At 32.7% G+C, this 19847-nt stretch overlaps 1 protein-coding gene across 1 annotated transcript in view; it reads left to right on the top strand.

Annotated features, from left to right (window-relative positions):
- The first annotated feature begins 614 nt into the window (after positions 1 to 614).
- LOC139514220 (alpha-soluble NSF attachment protein-like) overlaps positions 615 to 19847 on the top strand; it is a 39533-nt gene continuing 20300 nt past the window's right edge. The window contains exons 1-3 of the mRNA XM_071303071.1: positions 615 to 811; positions 6199 to 6278; positions 12094 to 12210. Of these exons, the coding sequence (XP_071159172.1) occupies positions 720 to 811; positions 6199 to 6278; positions 12094 to 12210 (289 nt within the window). The 5' untranslated portion in view covers positions 615 to 719. The remainder of the gene's footprint in view (positions 812 to 6198; positions 6279 to 12093; positions 12211 to 19847) is intronic.

Below are 19847 nucleotides of genomic sequence, written 5' to 3'. Positions count from 1 at the left end.
GTATAGCTTATTCAACTGTTTAGAACAGCATCTATTCTATACGGTCTAGAACAGGGTATGTTTTTCAATAATTCTGTTTAGAACAGGGTATGTTTTATGTTTTCTGGTTAGAACAGGGTATGATTTGGCAAGTGCTGTCGGCACAGTTATACCCGAAAGGATAGTTGGTACCCCACCCCTGATCTCAAACATCCAAACATACTTTCCACATTGATTTGTGTCCACACTTGAAATATGTAATAAAATAAAATTTGAAAACTTGTATTTGAATTTTACAAAATTGCATACAATTTTCAATATTATTTAATATTTGACATTTTTACAGTATTGATCAGAGACATATAAATACATGTCTCTGTATTGATCAATTTTGCCGGAATATCTTGAATGATCACTAGATGTAACAATTAATGTTCAATTTTAACATAATAAACACAATCGAAACACAATCATGATAAACACACGAAACACAATCATGATAAAAATTCTTAAAGATAATGGCAATGGGTAAGAGCCTCTTCTGAGCAAGGATTTGTATTGTAAGACTATACAAATCCTTGGTACGAGTCAGTTTAATTTAGGACCGAGTTTGCAAAGGTACGATTTGTCGTAAACCTTTCCATTATGAAGCGTTTTGTTGAACAAGAGAATTTGTGATGCAAAACGTAAATAGTGGTGTGACTCACTAACCAATACACGTAAATAATATAAATAAAATCATGGCAGATAATGAGCAAAAAGCTCGTCAGTTAGTTGGTGAGGCCGAGAAGAAAGAGAAGTCTGCTCAAGGATTTTTGGGATCATTGTTTGGGTAAATGGCGTGTAATTCATAATGGGAGCTTAAATTATGATAATTTTTTATCCCGAAAAAGTGTTATTTGTATTCAAGAGATAAGAAAAGAACTGTTTCGTTATTAGTAGACAGTTGCTACAAGGCATATAGTGTACTTGTCTGCTCTATGGTCGGACTGTTGTCTCTTTGACACATGAGGGCCCTCATGGGGTTTTTGATTATGTGATTACTTGGCCGTTTTTTTAATGATTATTTGATTATTAAGCCAAATATTTCATGATTATTTGATTACCTAGGACTGTATTTTTAGTTTATGATTATTTGATTACTAAAGATAAGCAAATATTTAATGATTATGTGATTATATTGGCAAAAAAATGGTGATTATGTGATTACTAGGACCCCCCCATGAGGGGCCTTACACATTCCTATTTTCATTCTCAATTTTATAAAATTTGTAACAACTTGTACTCGTATCTTGGTAGTGGGTCATATTAGGGTATAAGCATGACACAGGATTTTTCGATTTTTTGTAAGCATGACACATGAAAGTCAAATTATTATGTGGTGAAAACGGGAAATGAGGTCTTGCGGGACCCGGGAAATGACAAAAAAATGAGAACTGCTTATGTACATAGTGTAAGCAGAATACGGAAATCTGACAAAACAGTAAGCGGGATCCGGGATCGGAACCCCTTATTGAGACCCCCTTGGTAGATACATGTACTTATACCACTACAAACTCGTACCAAATCTCATTGGGGGGTTGATCCCGGATCCCGCTTACTGTTTTGTCAGATTCCTGTATCCCGCTAGACCTCATTTCCTGTTTTCACGACACAATAATTTGACTTTCACGTGTCCCACTTACAAAAAAATCGGAAATCCTGTGTCATGCTTAGACCCCAATGAGACCCACTATAGGTATAACACCACTAATTCAGGCCCCGTCAGAAAGCACATACCAGAAAGTAGTACATATATTTAACACAAAATACAATGTAGTTCGAATTCCTACTCATGAGTGTAACTTAAAATATGTAGGATATTTAGGTATTTTGGGCATCAAATGAAAGCTGAAGGCCTGGTGATCATTCTAAAACACTTTTGGGCTTATAATTTTGAATATTAAAAAAAACGCACCAAATTTTAAAAAGAGAGTACATTTTGTCTGTTTGTCACCCTGTAGAAAGCCACATACAGGCTGACAGCCATGTTCAACACAGGGTTGCAGTTTTTAGCACATCATTAGAACAGAAGCACGTCTGGTCATGTTTTATAAAATCCCATTGCAATCACAAAAACGGACCTACTAATTCATCCCCTCAGTTAATCCTGAAACATGCACACACTCTAAAACCTAATTCCATCCTGCAGAACAAAAATAAGGCCAAATCTTTTTTTCCATGAACAATTTAAAACTGGAACAGGCTTTTTCTGAGTATTGTGATCAGGGTTGGAAAAGTATAACCCGCCCATGAAAACCCAGGTGGGAATTCCTGGGTTTTCCCAGCTGGGCAAAACTCCCAGAAACGGGTAATACTGGACAATATGATTTTTAAAGCGTATTTCAACACAAAGTAGTAAAGACATGTTGAAGTTCCATAGTATTATAGATTAATATATACATTTTATACAGATGAATCATTGAGAGTTATTTCTAGAAGATTCAAAATTCAATTTCATTCTTTTCTCCACTATTTCTATGTATACATGTACGTAGCATGTCAGATGTAGACAGAATACAAATTTTAACATTTTAGATACATTTTTTACCTTGTTAATTTCCATGTACATATTGTATTGATTCATTCAATAATCCAAACTTTTAAAAAAAATGCATTTATGGCAGTGTTTAAGTGAACTGTAAAATTGAATTTCTATGCAATCATATTGCTACATGTCAATAAACACCCTACAGGGTCAAGTCATTAACACTTACAGAAATAAAAAGGCTGAATATTGTTATATAAACATATCTGTGTCCTTATCTGAAGTTTTTCGTTACAGTTCCATCACTTTAGTTTCCCTCAACCAAATGTTATGAGCCTTAAACACAATACTAATTACCTCAAAACTCAGAACAAGATCAGATTTGGTGGCGTCACTTTTACTTTATTTGGCCCTTTTACAATGTAACTTTTTTGGATTCTAGTGTCCCTGACAAGTCTTTTGTAGACGAAACACATGTCTAACATATATACAAAATTTAATCCTGGTATCTATGATGAATTTGTTTACAACCACGGCCGGGCACTGGGTCAATGCCATTGCTGGTGGAATTTTAATTCCCCAAGGGTCAGCCAGTAGTCAGCACTTCTGTGCTGACATAAATTATCATTGATATATATAGTCATATTTATAAATCATGTAAATCAACTGTTTACAAATTTTGAATTTTTGAAAAAATAAGGCTTTTCTACCTCAGGAATGGATTACCTTAGCTGTATTTGGTACAACTTTTAGGAATTTTGGTCCTCAATGGTCTTCAACTTCGTACTTTATTTGGCCTTTTGAACTTAAAATACATGAATTCACATGTTAAACACCAAGCTGTATGTTATATGTTTCTGATGGTACAGTCACACTTTCAATTAAAAAATTTGAATCTATCAGTGACTTTAGCATTAGTAATAGTTATGGTATCAATATCCCACTCTTTTTATACATGTACAATGTATATGCCTTTCTTTTTACTACAAGAATGTTCATATTCAATTTTTATTCATATCACATTAACCTCTGTCCTAATATTTTTTATGAGTATTATGGCTAGTAAGACCTCTTTTGGCATCAGGTACATGTACTAACTAGCATCATAAAGGCATGGAAAATTACTGAAATTTTCACAATTTTAGCATTTGTGCTAATATTAAGAAAGTTTTTGTCTAGAATGGAAATGGCCGCATTTGACTGCTCAGTCTTGATATTTAAATAACCTGGTAGGTTGTATTTGGTGATAATACAGCCACTTACTATTTAGTCAAAAAGCATCTGAAAAGTGATGTTGTATGGCATATTTGATAGAAGTTCTAAACATGAATTTAAAGGTCTCTAATGATCAAATTAGTTCAAATCTTTTAAAAAGACTAATCAATCGACTGAAGTAGACACTTTAGTGTTTAAACAATGTTAAAATTCTTTCATCAGATGTACTTTGAATTTTAGGCCAAAACTAGCCCTCATCTAGCTCCTTTGTTGCTGACACGTAAGCAGCAATTAATAATCAATCCTGTCAGTATAAAAATTAGATTTTACTGCATTACCAAGAACAAGATAAACTAATTAACATGATTAACTAGAATTGGGTCCGATTACTTTCAATGTAATTGATTAAATTACAATTACTTCGTCATTTGTATGATTAAATTAAATTAATGATTACATCATTTCTGAAAGTATCTGATTAAATTAATGATTACATTAGCAAAGTAATCATGATTACATCTGATTACAATGAATTTAAAAACAAAACATTTTGAATGATGTGAATGTATAAACGTTCAATATAACTATAGCATTTTTGAGGAAGTATTTCATTTTGGTTCAATTATAAAATGATAACTTCAAATTAAACTTCATCTATTTAAATAAACACCAAATTTCACTACATATATATACATTACACTTTATCACCAATGATCTCTGAATTATTTTGAATTAAATTTAATAAAGATATATCATAATCAATAGTTTTTTTGTTTGTCTTCTGACCTCTTTCATAATTTATATGTATTCCATGTTGCAGTTTATGGAAGTTTAAATATGGATTAAATAAAGTTACCAGTTAAAACTATGTTAAATTTTAATAGAAATGTTTAATTAAATTGTAAACACTACATGCACTATGTTAGTACTAAACATGCTAAAAATGATTACATTTTACATGGCCAGGCCAAATACAAAAAAATTTAAACAACATATTTGTCCAACTTTTAATTTAGTTTGTGCTAATTAGATAAATTTTCCTGTCTGATTTATCAGGAGTATGACATTTGCGCCGATTTTTAAAATTTTCATTCTTTCATTTGCGCCGATTTCATTTTTTCATTTGCGCCGATTTTATATTTGCTCCTAATTGGATTTACAGGTAAGTTAATACTTGAACATGTACCGTGCAGGTATATTGGTAAAATCTGTTTATAAACATAGGTTTTAGTTAATTTTGATTCATATTGTTCTGAACTTTGCTGTAATTGATGGACATATTGCACACTGCAACAAGCCGAGGAGTCAATTTTTTTAACCATCGACGGCCACACACATAAGTACGTTAGCAAGACAAAGAAAAGATGGATTACGTTATTGACAATTACAACAAATATAGAAGAGACGAAATCACATGAAAGGAACATATTAGATATGTTGCCTATAAATACTCAGCAAGAACAGATTTATGATTTTAATGTCTTCCGTTTTTATGGATTTGAATGCTGTAAATAGATTTTAAAAAGTCATTTTAGTATAAACCAGAGTGTTTTTATCTAAGGTTTTTACTTCTTGATTTTAAAGTATGTAAATATAGTGTACAACTGGATGACGGAAGAGGTCTATAATGATAAATATAAAAAAAACATGACTTGGATGGAGAGTTGTCTCATTTGCACTCATACCACATCTTCTTATATCTATTCACCTGTAATTAACCTGTAATTTACCTGTAAAAAAATCGGGGCAAATGAAAACAAAAATCGGCGCAAATGAAAGAAAAAATCGGCGCAAATGAAATGCAGATCGGCGCAAATGCAAAACGCCGGATTTATCTTTTATCATATATATTTCCCTACAGCTATACTCAATTGGTAATTGTAATAAAAACAAACCTTAATTAGTCTCCTACCTGTCAATTCAAAGTTGACAAAAATTAACAAAAGATTATAATTCAGGGTTAAAGTAAAGTATTACTTGAATATATAACAGTTATTATCAAATATTAATATGAAGATCATTATAAAACAATGAATAAACCTGTATGTACAATATCTCTTACCAAGATTGAAGGTAAATAATTGTATTATATGTCTCTGCTAAAGCTAATGGTGACTTTTCAATACTGTAACAGTTTATTTTTTTACTGAAGTAGACATGTTTAAAGTAACCAAACCATTTTTATCATGTTTAAAATTTATCAAATATGAATAACAAAGAGGTTCATTTAATGACCAAAAACACAATTTTAGATTTTTTTCATTGTAATCAGAATGTAATCAAAAAGTAATCATGATTACAGGGTATTTTGAAAAGTAATTGATTAAATTAAATTACATGTAATCAGATTTTTGGCTGATTAATGATTACACTGATTACTTGAAAAATTGTAATCAATTACAGCTGATTAACGATTACAATTACAATTACCCCAAGTCTGTGATTAACCAAGGATACCTTATGTTTCTTTTATCTAGCTCATCTAGCAAAACAGAAGAAGCTTGTGAGCTTTATGTGAGAGCAGCAAATTCATTTAAAATGAGTAAAAAGTGGGCAGGTAAGTAAAATACACATATAAAACACATTTTGAAGACCTTACTTTGAGCTATAACAGTTCTTATACAGACAGGAAAACATTTTGTGGTCGTATATTGGTTTCACATCATTGTCGTCCAAAGACATTTGGTTTCCGGACAATAACTTGCATTGTAAGTGTAAGTAAATAAAAATCTATGAAATTTAAACACCAGGTTTATGACCACAAAAGGGAGGTTGGGTTTGATTTTGGGGGTTATGATCCCAACAGTTTAGGAATAAGGGGCCAAAATAAGCATTTTTCTAGTTTCCAGACAATTACTTTTGAAAAGGTGTAATGTCTAATGATCGCTCTGAAATTATACCACAAGTTTCCATTACCTCAAAGAGATAGTAAGAATTAGCTTTGGGGGTTATGGCCCAACCTGTTAGCAATTCGGGGCAAAAAACGGGAAAAAACAAGGGTTTCCTTGTTAATGGACAATTGCTTAAGTACACTTCATAATTTTAAAGCAGTGTAAGGGAGGCAATTCAAAAATAATGTTTGAAATATTCACTCTAAACTTAAATTTTAATAACTTTCTTAAACTATCCTGGATTTCTACCAAATCTCCGTCTAAATAATCATGCTAGTTGGGTCAAAGCATGATAACATTTTTGTGCGGTTATGCTAACCGTATTAGGTATATAATTAATGAAACGTTTAATACACAAGTGTCCTAGATTTCACTACGCAATAGTAGCATGTTAACTCCGCCCACTGACCTCACTCTTAATGTGTATTGTGTAACCTGATGATCTATTGATTTTCCATGTAGTGCATAGTTCATGTGTTTTTATGCCAACTAAAGATGGAGTCTGGTAAAAGACGATTTGTTGATACTAGTGATGAAGAAATTGAACAAAAAAGTGTGAAAATGAGTGCTGACAAAACAATAAAGCAGAATATAGCAGCAGCCACTATTTTCAGGGAGTATTTAAAAGTAAAGAAAATGGATCCTGGATTTGAACAGTTTGACACCTTAAAACTAGATGAAGTGTTGGATCATTTTTATATGGATGTCCGTAAAGCAGATGGAAATCGTTATAAAACAAATTCACTGCAATGCTTGAGATACTCATTGAATAGATATTTAAAGGCTCCACCGTACAATAAAAAAATTGCACTTCCAGAGAAAATTTTAAAGTGGCAATGGCAGAACTTAAACGCATGGGATTAGGAGACGTCGATCATTATCCGTGTATTGACGAACCTGACAGAAGAAAAATGTATACCTCAATATATTTATCACCAAATACTCCATTTGGACTTCAAAATAAAGTTCAGATTTTTGTCAAAGGGGAATGGAAAATATGCCACAAATGACAAAATCCACGTTTTCTGTAAAAAAAATCAGAAAACGGGGCTTAAATATGTTGCTAAAACTTTAGATGAGTTGACAAAAAACCATCGCAGCAGTGACAAAGAAAAAACTTCAGGGATAATGCCAGAAAATTCCGGTTCTGAGTATTGCCCCGTGTCTTCCTTTGAAAAGTATGTAAATAAATTAAATCTAGAGTGTGACAAACTATGGCAGAGACCAAAAGATCAGTTTTGGGAAGAGGACCTTTCATGGTATTATACCATTCCTGCAGTCTGCACCGTTAGCCACTAGTCAGATGCCCCAGACTAGTAAATATTTATTCGGACTAGTGAAAATTTTCAAAATTTTATATAGTCATATAGGGACAAGTTTTGATATTTAGTTTCCGTACTAGTAGATGAAAAAGTTTTTGGCGCAGACTGTTCCTGTGGGCGAAAAAAACGCTTGGCAATTTCATGTCATACCTGAGCAAGAAGTGCAACTTGTCTGAAATTTACACTAACAATTCAATACGTGTTACCGGGGCTACTGTTCTAGCTAAAAACACATTTGCAATGCACAGATCATGGCCGTAACTGGACATAAGTTAGTAGCATCCCTTTCTTTGTATCAGCGGGTTGATAATGATGATAAGATACGTATGGGACAGACATTAACAGAAAGCATCACTGAACAATCTAAGCATTAGCTTTAACTGCTGGTGAAACATCATCAAATATTCTTGCTTTACCAAGCTCAAGTTGTACAGTGCCTCCTAAAACTTTAGCAATTGCTCTTTCTACATTTCTTCCTCTACCGAATATTACAACAGCCAGCACCACACTTATGAGCACAGAACGTAGTTCTGTTACTTATAACGTTGGACAAAAGACTGTATACATCTGCTAAGGAACACAAAGCGCCGCCGTTGCCATTTAATGGACCTTTGCCATGCAATACGTTTAAGCCAAAACATTAAAGTACAACCCAACAAGGAAACAGCACACAGTCATTTAATGAATCATTGCAAGGTGTTAATCTAAATGAGCTGTTTAACGATTTTACTGAAACTGCTGTAAACATAAATCGTACTACACTTTGTCCACAAGTTTTCAACAACTGTTCCGTAACTATTGTTTATAGAAAAGAATGACTTCATTTTTAGAAGAAGAACAGTTCTGATAGTTTTTGAACATATTTTTATTTACCGTTTGGTTTAATGTAATCGGGAGCATTCCACTTTGTTTCATTCCATCTTATATTTTTTTTCTTATTTATATTTTTAATGGTCGAAAAACATTTTTTTTAAATCTGTTATTACTGTTAAGTTTGTATAATACAATACAGAGATGTGTAATAAATATATGTTATTTGAATTTCTCTACATTGATAAAGCCATTGATTGCGTCATGCATGTATAGATGTCAACCAGTGGAAATTTCACATAAATACACGAAGGTTATCACAAGACAGCGTGTACCTTACTTTGTTCTTTTTATAGCACACATGATTTCAAGTCAATAGTTATAGGTTAAAGGTCAACATATTACAACAAGATTTCTGATTGGCTACAGGCACATGTTTTGTAAGGAGGTTTCTTCTATTAGGACAATTTGACTGGGTTGTGTAACATGGTTATTTAGCAGATGGCAAGGCAGCCAGTAGAATTCAAGTTTACAACTGCATAACCGCACAATAGTTTTTACCAAAAGGTTCAATACATCTAAAGGAAGGTTGGGATCGATTGATTTTGGGAGTTATGGTTCTAATAGTTTAGGAATAAGGGGCTAAAAAAGGGGCCAAAAATAAGAATTTTTGTAGTTTTCAAACAATAATTTGTGTTTAAGTGTATGAATCTCTCTGAAATTATACCACAAGTTTCCATAACATGAAGTGATGGAAATTTTTGACTGGGGGTGGGGGTTATGGCTCAAAATGTTTTGGAATTAGGGGCAAAAAAGGGGAAAAACTTGTTTTTTTCTGGTCAAAAAAGCAGTGTAAGGGAGGTAACTCAAAAACATTTAACATACAATGTTGTTTTTTTTTTACCTCCTTTACGCTCCTTTTAAATTATGTATAAAGGAATGTCCGGTTTTAGACTAATTTGCAAAAAAAAAGGAGTTGGTAACTTGGTAGTAGCTTTCAATTTTTTTCCCCAAATTTTTGAAAAGTTTGAGGAAGAAATTTTTAATTGCACAATATTGCGCAAAAAGATTTGTATATCATCTTGACATTTGTTTTGTGTCAGAAACTCATATTATTTTTAAAAAATTGATCACAATCCAAATTCAGAGCTGTATCAAGCTTGAATGTTGTGTCCATACTTGCCCAAACTGTTCAGGGTTCAACCTCTGCGGTCGTATAAAGTTGCGCCCTGCTGGGAGCACCTGGTTGGATTATATCTCTGAAACTAAAGCAAAAGTATAAAAAGGTTGAATCAATTGTAAATAAAAATATCAGGTGAGCGACACAGGCTCCGTGGAGCCTTTAGTATGTTATACTCGAGTAATTGACTTGATTTGTTATATATACAAATTGACAAGTTATAGATAAGTTAGCATTTTATTTCAGTACAATTAATTTTTGTTTTGTCATGCAATACTCTCAGAATGCTTGTTATTCGACCGCAAAAATTGAAAAAATTTTGGTGGTATATTGGTATATGTATCACGTTGGCGGCGTTGTCGTCGTCTGAAGACATTTGGTTTACGCACTCTAACTTTAGTAAAAGTCAATAGAAATCTATGAAATTTTAACACCAGGTTTATGACCATAAAAGGAAGGTTGGGATTGATTTTGGGTGTTTTGATTCCAACAGTTTAGGAATTAGGGGCAAAATGGGCCCAAGTAAGCATTTTTCTTGGTTTTCGCACAATAACTTTAGTATAAGTAAACAGAAATCTATGAAATTTTATAATAAGGTCTATGACCACAAAAGGAAGGTTGGGATTGATTTTGGGAGTTTTAGTCCCAACAGTTTAGCAATTAGGGGCCAAAAACAGGTCTCAAATAAGCATTTTCTTGGTTTTTGTGCAACTTTAGTATGAGTTAATAGAAATCTATGAAATTTTAACACAAGGTTTATGACCACAAAAGGAAGGTTTGGATTGATTTTGGGAGGTTTGGTCCCAACGAATTAGTGGCCAAAAGGGTCCAAAGTTAAACTTTGTTTGATTTCATAAAAAATTGAATAATTGGGGTTCTTTGATATGCCGAATCTAACTGTGTATGTAGATTCTTAATTTTTTGGTCCCGTTTTCAAATTATCGTACTACAAGGTTCAATATTACATAGGAAAGCATGGGATTGAGTTTAAGGGTTATTGCTCCAAGGGGGGTTTCAATAAATTGGGGGGGTCTCAGTTTACCATTTTTTCTAAGGGATTTTTTTTTATTTCAACATTTTTCAAATTTCAAATTCAGAAATCTTCAATTGCACAGTATTGTGCAATAGATGTATTAGATCTTGAACCACATTAATTTTGTGGCAAAAACCTATATTATGTCAAAAATTTGATCACAATTAAAATTCAGACGGTATCAAGCTTGAATATTGTGACCAAATTTGCCCCAACTGTTCATGGTTCGACCACTGGGGTCGTATAAAGCTGCGCCCTGTGGAGCACCTGGTTTTATTACATTTTAATATTTTATGATGTATTTAAATGAGTAGTTATTGTTGCAAACTCCATTAGAAATTTGAATTGAGATCAGTTTTGAAAAAAGGGAAAGGGGGATGTGAAAAAAAAATGGGGGGGGGGGGGGGGGGGGTTAATTTTTCTCATTTCAGATTTCATAAATAAAAAGAAAATTTCTTCAAACATTTTTTTGAGAGGATTAATATTCAACAGCATAGTGATTGCTCAAAGACAAAAAAAAATATTTTAAGTTAATTAGACCACATTCATTCTGTGTCCAAAACCTATCCTGTGTCAACTATTTAATTACAATCCAAATTTAGAGCTGAATCCAGCTTGAATGTTGTGTCCATACTTGCCCCAACCGTTCAGGGTTCAACCTATGCGGTAGTATAAAGCTGCGCCCTGCGGAGCATCTTTTTTTCATTCTGTGTCAACTATTTAATCACAATCCAAATTCAGAGCTGTATCAATCTTAAATGTTGTGTCCATTCTTGCCCCAACTGTTCAGGGTGCGACCTCTGGGCCACAGTTAAAAATATTTTGGTTTGCCCAAACCCTACCCAAAGGTTGAGACAGTGGGTAGGTACATGTAGGTAGGCATTTTCTTTTTTTTTTCAAAATGAGAAATTGAAGTATCGGGTGTTTATTAGTCTTCATGCCTATCTGATTAAAAAAAAACTTCTTCAAATCAGGACAATAAAAGAATTTGAGTAGACAGCTTTTTTCTAGGTGGGTAGCGTTTGGGCAAACAAACCTATTCTTTTTTATGGCCCTGCGGTCGTATAAAGCTGTGCCCTGCGGAGCATCTGGTTTTTAGTATTAACAAAATACAGCATTGTTCTTCTATGTTACAGAGGCAGGGCAGTGTTTTTGTAAGGCAGCTGTAATACAGATTAAGCTACAAAGCAAACATCAAGCTGCCTCAGAATATGTGAATGCCTCTACCTGTTATAAAAAAGGAGATCCTAACGGTAAGAAAAAAGTTCTAATTACAATAATTTATGAGTAATTAACATGATAAAGATGTACACAAACTTAGCCTTGTTGTCCTATCAACAGGATTTTGAAAATAAAAACAGACAAACATAATACATGTGCATACACAGTATATATATCGATTTTTAACATAAAAGCACCCCACCACACTGTGTAAATATCTGTGAGAATATTTGTTTTAGCATGAAACCTATTTATCCAAAGCGGGAGTGCTCTGATATAAATTTATAACAGCGGAAATACCTTTTAAGAACAAAAAATTGGTTTCTTTCCCCCTTACTTATATTCCCTATCAAAACATGTTCGTTGTTAGAATAAAGTACAAAGAACTTCTGAAGGATTTGCCTTCAACTGCAATTATATTGAATGCTGGCGAAACAAAACTATCCATAGCCGCTGCATGTTTATGCACCTGTCCTGATTGATTCAGGGGCCCGCATCGTTTGTTGATGTTGTTTATTGGTATTTTCCCGTTGGAATATATAAATTAGATCGTTGGTTTTCCTGTTCGAATTGTGTACGCTAATAATTTTGGGGTCCTTTTTAGCTTGCTGTTTGGTCTGTATCAAAGCCCTATGTAAAAGGCCATACTTTGACCTGTGTTTGCTATTATCAGGTTGAGAACAACCCTCCCTCAGACAAGGGTCATTTTACTGATGAAGAAAAGAAAATAGAAATATCAAGGATTTGTTTAGTTCTTCTATACAAAACCTTTGAAAACTTAGAATTTTGTACTCAAAAAGAGGAGAGTTACATCATATTTTAAACAACTTTTTCTAAAAGAGGGGTCCACTTATTTTGAATAATATTAAACTGTTAAAGTAAATGTGTTAACATGGTTAAAGTCCAGGAATATTACAAAAATTATTGGACATGTTTTGGCCTTTTAATACCAGATAGGTATATACTTGTTTCAGAAAATATGAGCCCTTTTGTACAAACAAATATATAATTATAACTTATATTGATCCCTCATAAAACATGTTAAAGGGATATTTATAACATTAAGGGGTTGCCCCCAAACTGATTATGACTTGGATGGAGAATTGTCTCATTGTCAGTCACACAAACATAGTCAAGATTTAATTATTTCTTGGTGAACAGGGAAATAATACTTCAGAAATTAAAGAAATGTCAAAGTACAAGTGATAAATCAAGTTTTAATATTGTCAAAACCTACTATTTATGTTTACAAAAAAAAAATTATAATCGCTCGCCTCTACTTTTCAAGCTTCGCCTCAAAAATTTGCAAATTAAATATTTTTTTATTAAAATTTTCAAATCGCTCGCTCTCCCCAAATTTTGGAGTCCAAAAATCCTTAGAACAAGAAATTAAATTGGTGTGGCCTAATGATATTATGTTTTAAAAACATGAGTCCTATAATATAAGACTTTAAAGGTTCATATCATATACATTCACAACATTTTTTATCGGATTTTTTATGCCCCACCTACGATAGTAGAGTCATTATGTTTTCTGGTCTGTGCGTCAGTCTGTTCGTCTGTTTGTTATTACACATGTTCCTTATAATATGATCTTTTTAATTTAAATGCCAAATAAGATTTTTATCCCACTTTCACGGTCCACTGAAAATAGAAAATGATAGTGAGAGTGGGGCATCCGTGTACTGTGGACACATTCTTGTTTTTATACGCCCGTCTTTTAGACAGGACGTATTATGGTATACCGTTGTCCGTCCGTCCGTCATCCACACTTCGGACAATAACTCAAAAACACTTTCACCAATTTCCATGAAACTTGAGTGAATTGTTTATATCTATTGACCTAAGCTCCCTTTCGTTTTGTTTTAATTTCAGATTTTAAGTTTTGGCTTTATGGGGCTTTATTCATAAAAAAGGGGGGATTTTCAACACTTCTGAAAATAACTCAAAAAGGCTTTCACCAATGTCCATGAAACTTTGGTGAATTGATTATATCTATTGAAGTAAGCTCACTTTCACGGTCCACTGAAAATAGAAAATGATAGTGAGAGTGGGGCATCCGTGTACTGTGGACTCATTCTTGTTTTTATACGCACGTCTTTTAGACGGGACGTATTATGGTATACCGTTGTCCATCCGTCCGTCGTCCACAATTCGGACAATAACTCAAAAACACTTTCACCAATTTCCATGAAACGTGAGTGAATTGTTTATATCTATTGATGTAAGCTCCCTTTCAATTTTTATAAATTTCAGATTTTAAGTTTTGGCTTTATGGGGCTTTATTCATAAAAAAAAGGGGGATTTTTAACACTTCGGACAATAACTCAAAAAGGCTTTCACCAATGTCCATGAAAGTTTGGTGAATTGTTTATATCTATTGATGTAACAAATAATACTTAATAAAATCTGATGAAAACATAAAATTTGTAAAATCTTTAGTTCAATTTAAAACATTTCTTGTAAAAAATAGGTTCCATGAATGTCATACGTTTGTACTATTATTGAATGGTTGCAAGGATGAAAGCACATTAGCAGTCTCTGAGATACTAACTGTTCCCTGAGGCATATATCATTTTATGATAACATTTTTACTATCTAAGCTATGGATAAAAATCAAATACTGTTTTTGCATATAGGATGTTTTATTCTTGTTAGAATTGGTTGCAATTGAAATCACAAATGATACCTTAGCATTGCAGCTTTTTTATAGAGTTCGGTTTCGGTGGAAGGGTTGAGGGTAATAAAAAATGTTATAAAACATAACTAGTCTACAATAGCACATAATAAGTGAACAAGTGACAACATGAAAATCCTAACATGTGACTAAATATTCCTTAAATGTTAAAGGGTGTCATTTTATGAAAAAAATAAGGAAATCAAGTCTCCTAAACATTTATCAATATGATCATCTTGTGAATATTCTAAACAATAAAAAGGTAATAATCATTATCCACCATATTAAGCACCATTTGAACAACTTTTGCATACATCCTTGTATAATTTAGTATGGATTCCTTACTGTGTTGCTGTTCAACAGAATCTAACTATGAGCAATATACCCCAAGAAAATTACCTTCTTTCAAACTACTATAAAATTTGGAAATCAGCCATAGAATTACTAAAACCCATAATCATATATCACTTTCCTTATATTGCATTGAAGACTTCTATGTTATATGCCAATATTGTTAATGATATTTGTTTTTTATGCTAAATATTGAAAAGCTGAACTAGGTTTAATCATCAGTGTCTTCTTCACTGTAATCACTGTCCTCATCATCAGAAAAATCCTCGTTTTCATTCTCAGAAGAGGCCTCCTCATCATCAATGAAATATTTATCTTCATCATCAATGAAATCCTTACTTTCATCACCTACTTCCTCATTTAGATCATAACTTTCAGTAGAGTCACTTTCACCATCTTCACTTTCCCTGTTATCTTCTTGCTGCTCCTCATTGTCATTGTAGTCTTTTTTGCCATTTTTATATGCCCGTCGTCTTTCAAACAACGGGCGTATCATGCGCTAAAGCGCAGCCCTTTATTACTATAATGTAACCTTGAGGTTCAACATTGATAGTAAAAAAAAATCCCATTAAAACGTTAAATGTAAATGATATGAACCTTCGAATTCTTATAATATAGGACTAGAAAACATATAATCCTAATTAACTACGTGTGTTAAAGAAGACTTTAATTGCACTGTTATGATGTACAGGTATACGATCTTCCATATTCAAATCTGTTAAAAAAAAAAAAAATAGAAATATTTATAACACACTACGCAATTGTTTTAACTTTTGTCTTTGTTAAAATATCCCGATTTTTTTTATTTGGTATTTTTGTTTTTTTCTTTAAAAATATTATGATCCTCAATTTGATGAATTTTGAATACTTTTATACAAATACATGTACTACATAAAGCAAAGTATATGTTAAATCTGAATGTATTTATATATGAAAAATGTTTGACTCGGGAAAAAAAACCATACCCCTCCCCCGTTTTGAAGTGTAATGGTTTAAGGGGATTCCCACTGACTGCCTAAAAGGGGGCTTGCTCCAGTCCTGTGACAGTGATTTTGTATATAATTAACCTTTGTTTCACATTGAAAGAGGCGGCCGGGCAACCAGCTTGTCTTGCAAAACAGCCATTGGACGTCAGGGTAATCTCGAACTATAACTTTCCATGTTGTATTAATAAACAAATTAAATCTGTATTTTGTCATAAACTTTGTGAACTATAGTGTCAAGCAAACTGAAACGAAAAGCCCATCCTTGATAAAAAATGTCAAGTGTGCCAAGTGTGGAATTAAGGTGGCAGACAGATTGTATCATAAAATATAGACAAGCCAGAGGATTTTTTTTTAAGTTGGTAACAAGACATTCATAGCTTATGATTCTTGAACTGTCTCTGTCCAAGTTTTGTAACATTTCTTTAGAATGTAAACGTGTCAAACCACAGGGTCCTCTACAAAAAAAAGAAGGTTGGACACTTGTCAAATATGTCCCAACATAGCTTAAAAAAGTCATGAAACTTTAGGCTAAAATTTAAACTGCAACCTTATTTAAAACCTATGACATGTTAATGTTAAAAACTGAATTTACAGATGAATTTTCCTAGGTCTTTTCTTTCTCTCAGAGACCAGCATTTCTAAAAATCACCTAGCCAGTTCTTTTGAAAATGTACTTTGATGCTAGATTGAAAGAAATTGCCAAATTAAGGCACAAAGAAGATGGCATCTTAACAGTCCAAGAACAATGCACAAACTTAAGGAAAACTCATTTATTTCATCTTGACATCTTTCTACAAAGCTCAGATGCTCAGTTTCTTTATCTAAAGAAATTTAAAACATCGGAATTTACATGTGAACAAACCACAAACATTTTGGTATATTTTTCTTAAGAGCAACACACCAGCTTCATTTGGACCTCATATATAGAGACTTAGACCCCAATTACACTTGTTATTTTTTTTATTTTTCTTGAGATCAATCCAGATTGATCTAGAAAAGATCGATCTCAAGTCTAATGTATACAGGAAAGATTGATCCTCAATTGGACTTAAAAAGTCAACTTCAGAGGTGGTTTTAAAAAGATTGATCATATTTAAATCAATCTTTCTGAAAGTGTAAATGCTTAGATCGATCTTTTTATACGACTGCAAACATTTTTTTGCGTCGTATCATGTCGTTGTCATCTGCGTCGTCCCAAGACGCATTTAGTTTCTGGACAATAACTTGAGATTAAGTGAATGGATCTCTATAAATTTTTACCAGAAGGTTAATACCTCTAAAGGAAGATTGGGATTGATTTTTGGGGTTATGGTCCAAATAGTTTAGGAATAAGGGGGCCCAAAATAAGCATTTTTGTATTTTTCAAACAATAACTTGTGTTTAAGTGTATGAATCGCTCTGAAATTATACCACAAGTTTTCATAACATTAAAAATTGGTTAGTTATGACTTTGGGGGTTATGGCTCCAAAAAAAATTTTGAATTAGGGACAACAAAAGGGGAAGTAGGGTCCAAAAAAAGGGGGAAACTAGGTTTTTCTGGTCAATGGACAATTAAGACAATTTAAAAGCAGTGTAAGGGAGGTAATTCAAAAACAGTTAACAGTTAAACACTGTTTGGTATGTTCAGATTTACCTCCCTTACACTTTTTGTAAATAATGTATAAAGAAATGTCAGGTTTTGAACTTATTACCAAATAAAGGGGGGTGGTTTTCATTTTTTTTTTTTCCAAATTTTTGAAAAGTTTGAGGAAGAAATCTTTAATTGCACAATATTGCGCAAAAAGATTTGTATGATCTTGGTATTTGCTTTGTGTCAGAAACTCATATTATGTCAAAAATTTGATCACAATCCAAATTCAGAGCTGTATCAAGCTTGAATGTTGTGTCCATACTTGCCCCAACTGTTCAGGGTTCGACCTCTGTGGTTGTATAAAGCTGCCCCCTGCGGAGCACCTGGTTTCAGGTGAATGTTATATTAAGATATGAAAATAAATCTGCGCATGTCGGCAACAAAAAAAAAGTGTTTAAAATCAATGAATTAGGCAGTCAGTGGGCCCTCTTTTATGAAAATTCCTGGATCCAACACTGACAAGTCAATGAAGGATATAATTCTATAAGAAAAGTAATATAGATTCAGCTGTTTCTGGATCATTTTCTAAATCGATAAGTTATATTTCTTTGCTGCAAATTCTCATCTTCAAAGGCATTGACCGTTTGTCCGTTTGTGGCGTCACTTTAACCTTTCTAGAGTTATGCCCCTTTATAAATGGAAAAATTACAACATTTTTAGTTTCTGTTCTCTAACTTTATTTTGTATCAACCAAATGTTATGAAACTCATACACAATGCTAATTACAAAAAAAATACAGATCTAGTTTGAATGTTGGTAGCGTCAATAGAGAGTTATGCCCTTAATAAATGGAAAAATTACAATTATTTTAGTTTGCATTTTTATACGAAATCTCTGAAATTTAAACACAAGGTTTATAACCATAAAAGGAAGGTTGGGATTGATTTTGGGAGTTTTGGTCCCAACAGTTTAGGAATAAGGGGCTCAGAAAGGGTCCAAAATTAAACTTTGTTTGATTTCATAAAAAATTGAATAATTGGAGTTCTTTGATATGCTGAATGTAACTATGTATGTAGATTCTTAATTTTTGGTCCTGTTTTCAAATTGGTCTACATTAAGGTCCAAAGGGTCCAAATTATACTTTGTTTGATTTTATCAAAAATTGAATCCTTGGGTTCTTTGATATGCTGAATCTAAACATGTACTTAGATTTTTGATTATGGGCCCAGTTTTCAAGTTGGTCCAAATCAGGATCCAAAATTATTATATTAAGTATTGTGCAATAGCAAGAAATTTTCAATTGCACAGTATTCAGCAATAGCAAGAAATCTTCAATTGCACAGTATTGTGCAATAGCAAATATTTTCAATTGCACAGTATTGCACAATAGCAAGAAATATCTAATTGCATAATATTGTGCAATAGCAAGAAATTTTCAATTGATTGGAGTTATCTTTCTTTGTCCAGAATAGTAGTTGAATCAACTTAAATCATTGTTTTATACAATATACAATGTATATTCACTTTTACTACCAACTGATAAATTAAAACAATCTTTACCATTCAGTGATAACAAGCACTTTTTTTACATTTTAATATTTTATGATGTATTTAAATGAGTAGTTATTGCTATTTCTTCAATTTTTTTGAGAGGATTAATATTCAACAGCATAGTGAATTGCTCAAAGGCAAAACAAAACATTTTAAGTTCATTAGACCACATTCATTCTGTGTCAGAAACCTATGCTGTGTCAACTATTTAATCACAATCCAAATTTAGAGCTGAATCCAGCTTGAAAGTTGTGTCCATACTTGCCCCAACCGTTCAGGGTTCAACCTCTGCGGTTGTATAAAGCTGCACCCTGCAGAGCATCTGGTTTAACTTTAGTTTTCCTCAACCAAATGTTATTAAACTTAAACATATTTGCTTATTTTCCCAAAATACAGATCAATTTGAATTTTAGAGATGTCGCTTCAACCGTTCTAGAGTTATGCTCCTTCACAAATGGAAAAAAGGAATCTAATATCTGTTAAAAAAATATCAATCTTATATTTGTAAAAAAAATAATTTTGTAAATTGAAGT

This window comes from Mytilus edulis, chromosome 3, assembly GCF_963676685.1.
Source record: "Mytilus edulis chromosome 3, xbMytEdul2.2, whole genome shotgun sequence".
Lineage (NCBI taxonomy): Eukaryota > Metazoa > Mollusca > Bivalvia > Mytilida > Mytilidae > Mytilus > Mytilus edulis.
This window is presented reverse-complemented; position numbering and strand designations above follow the sequence as displayed.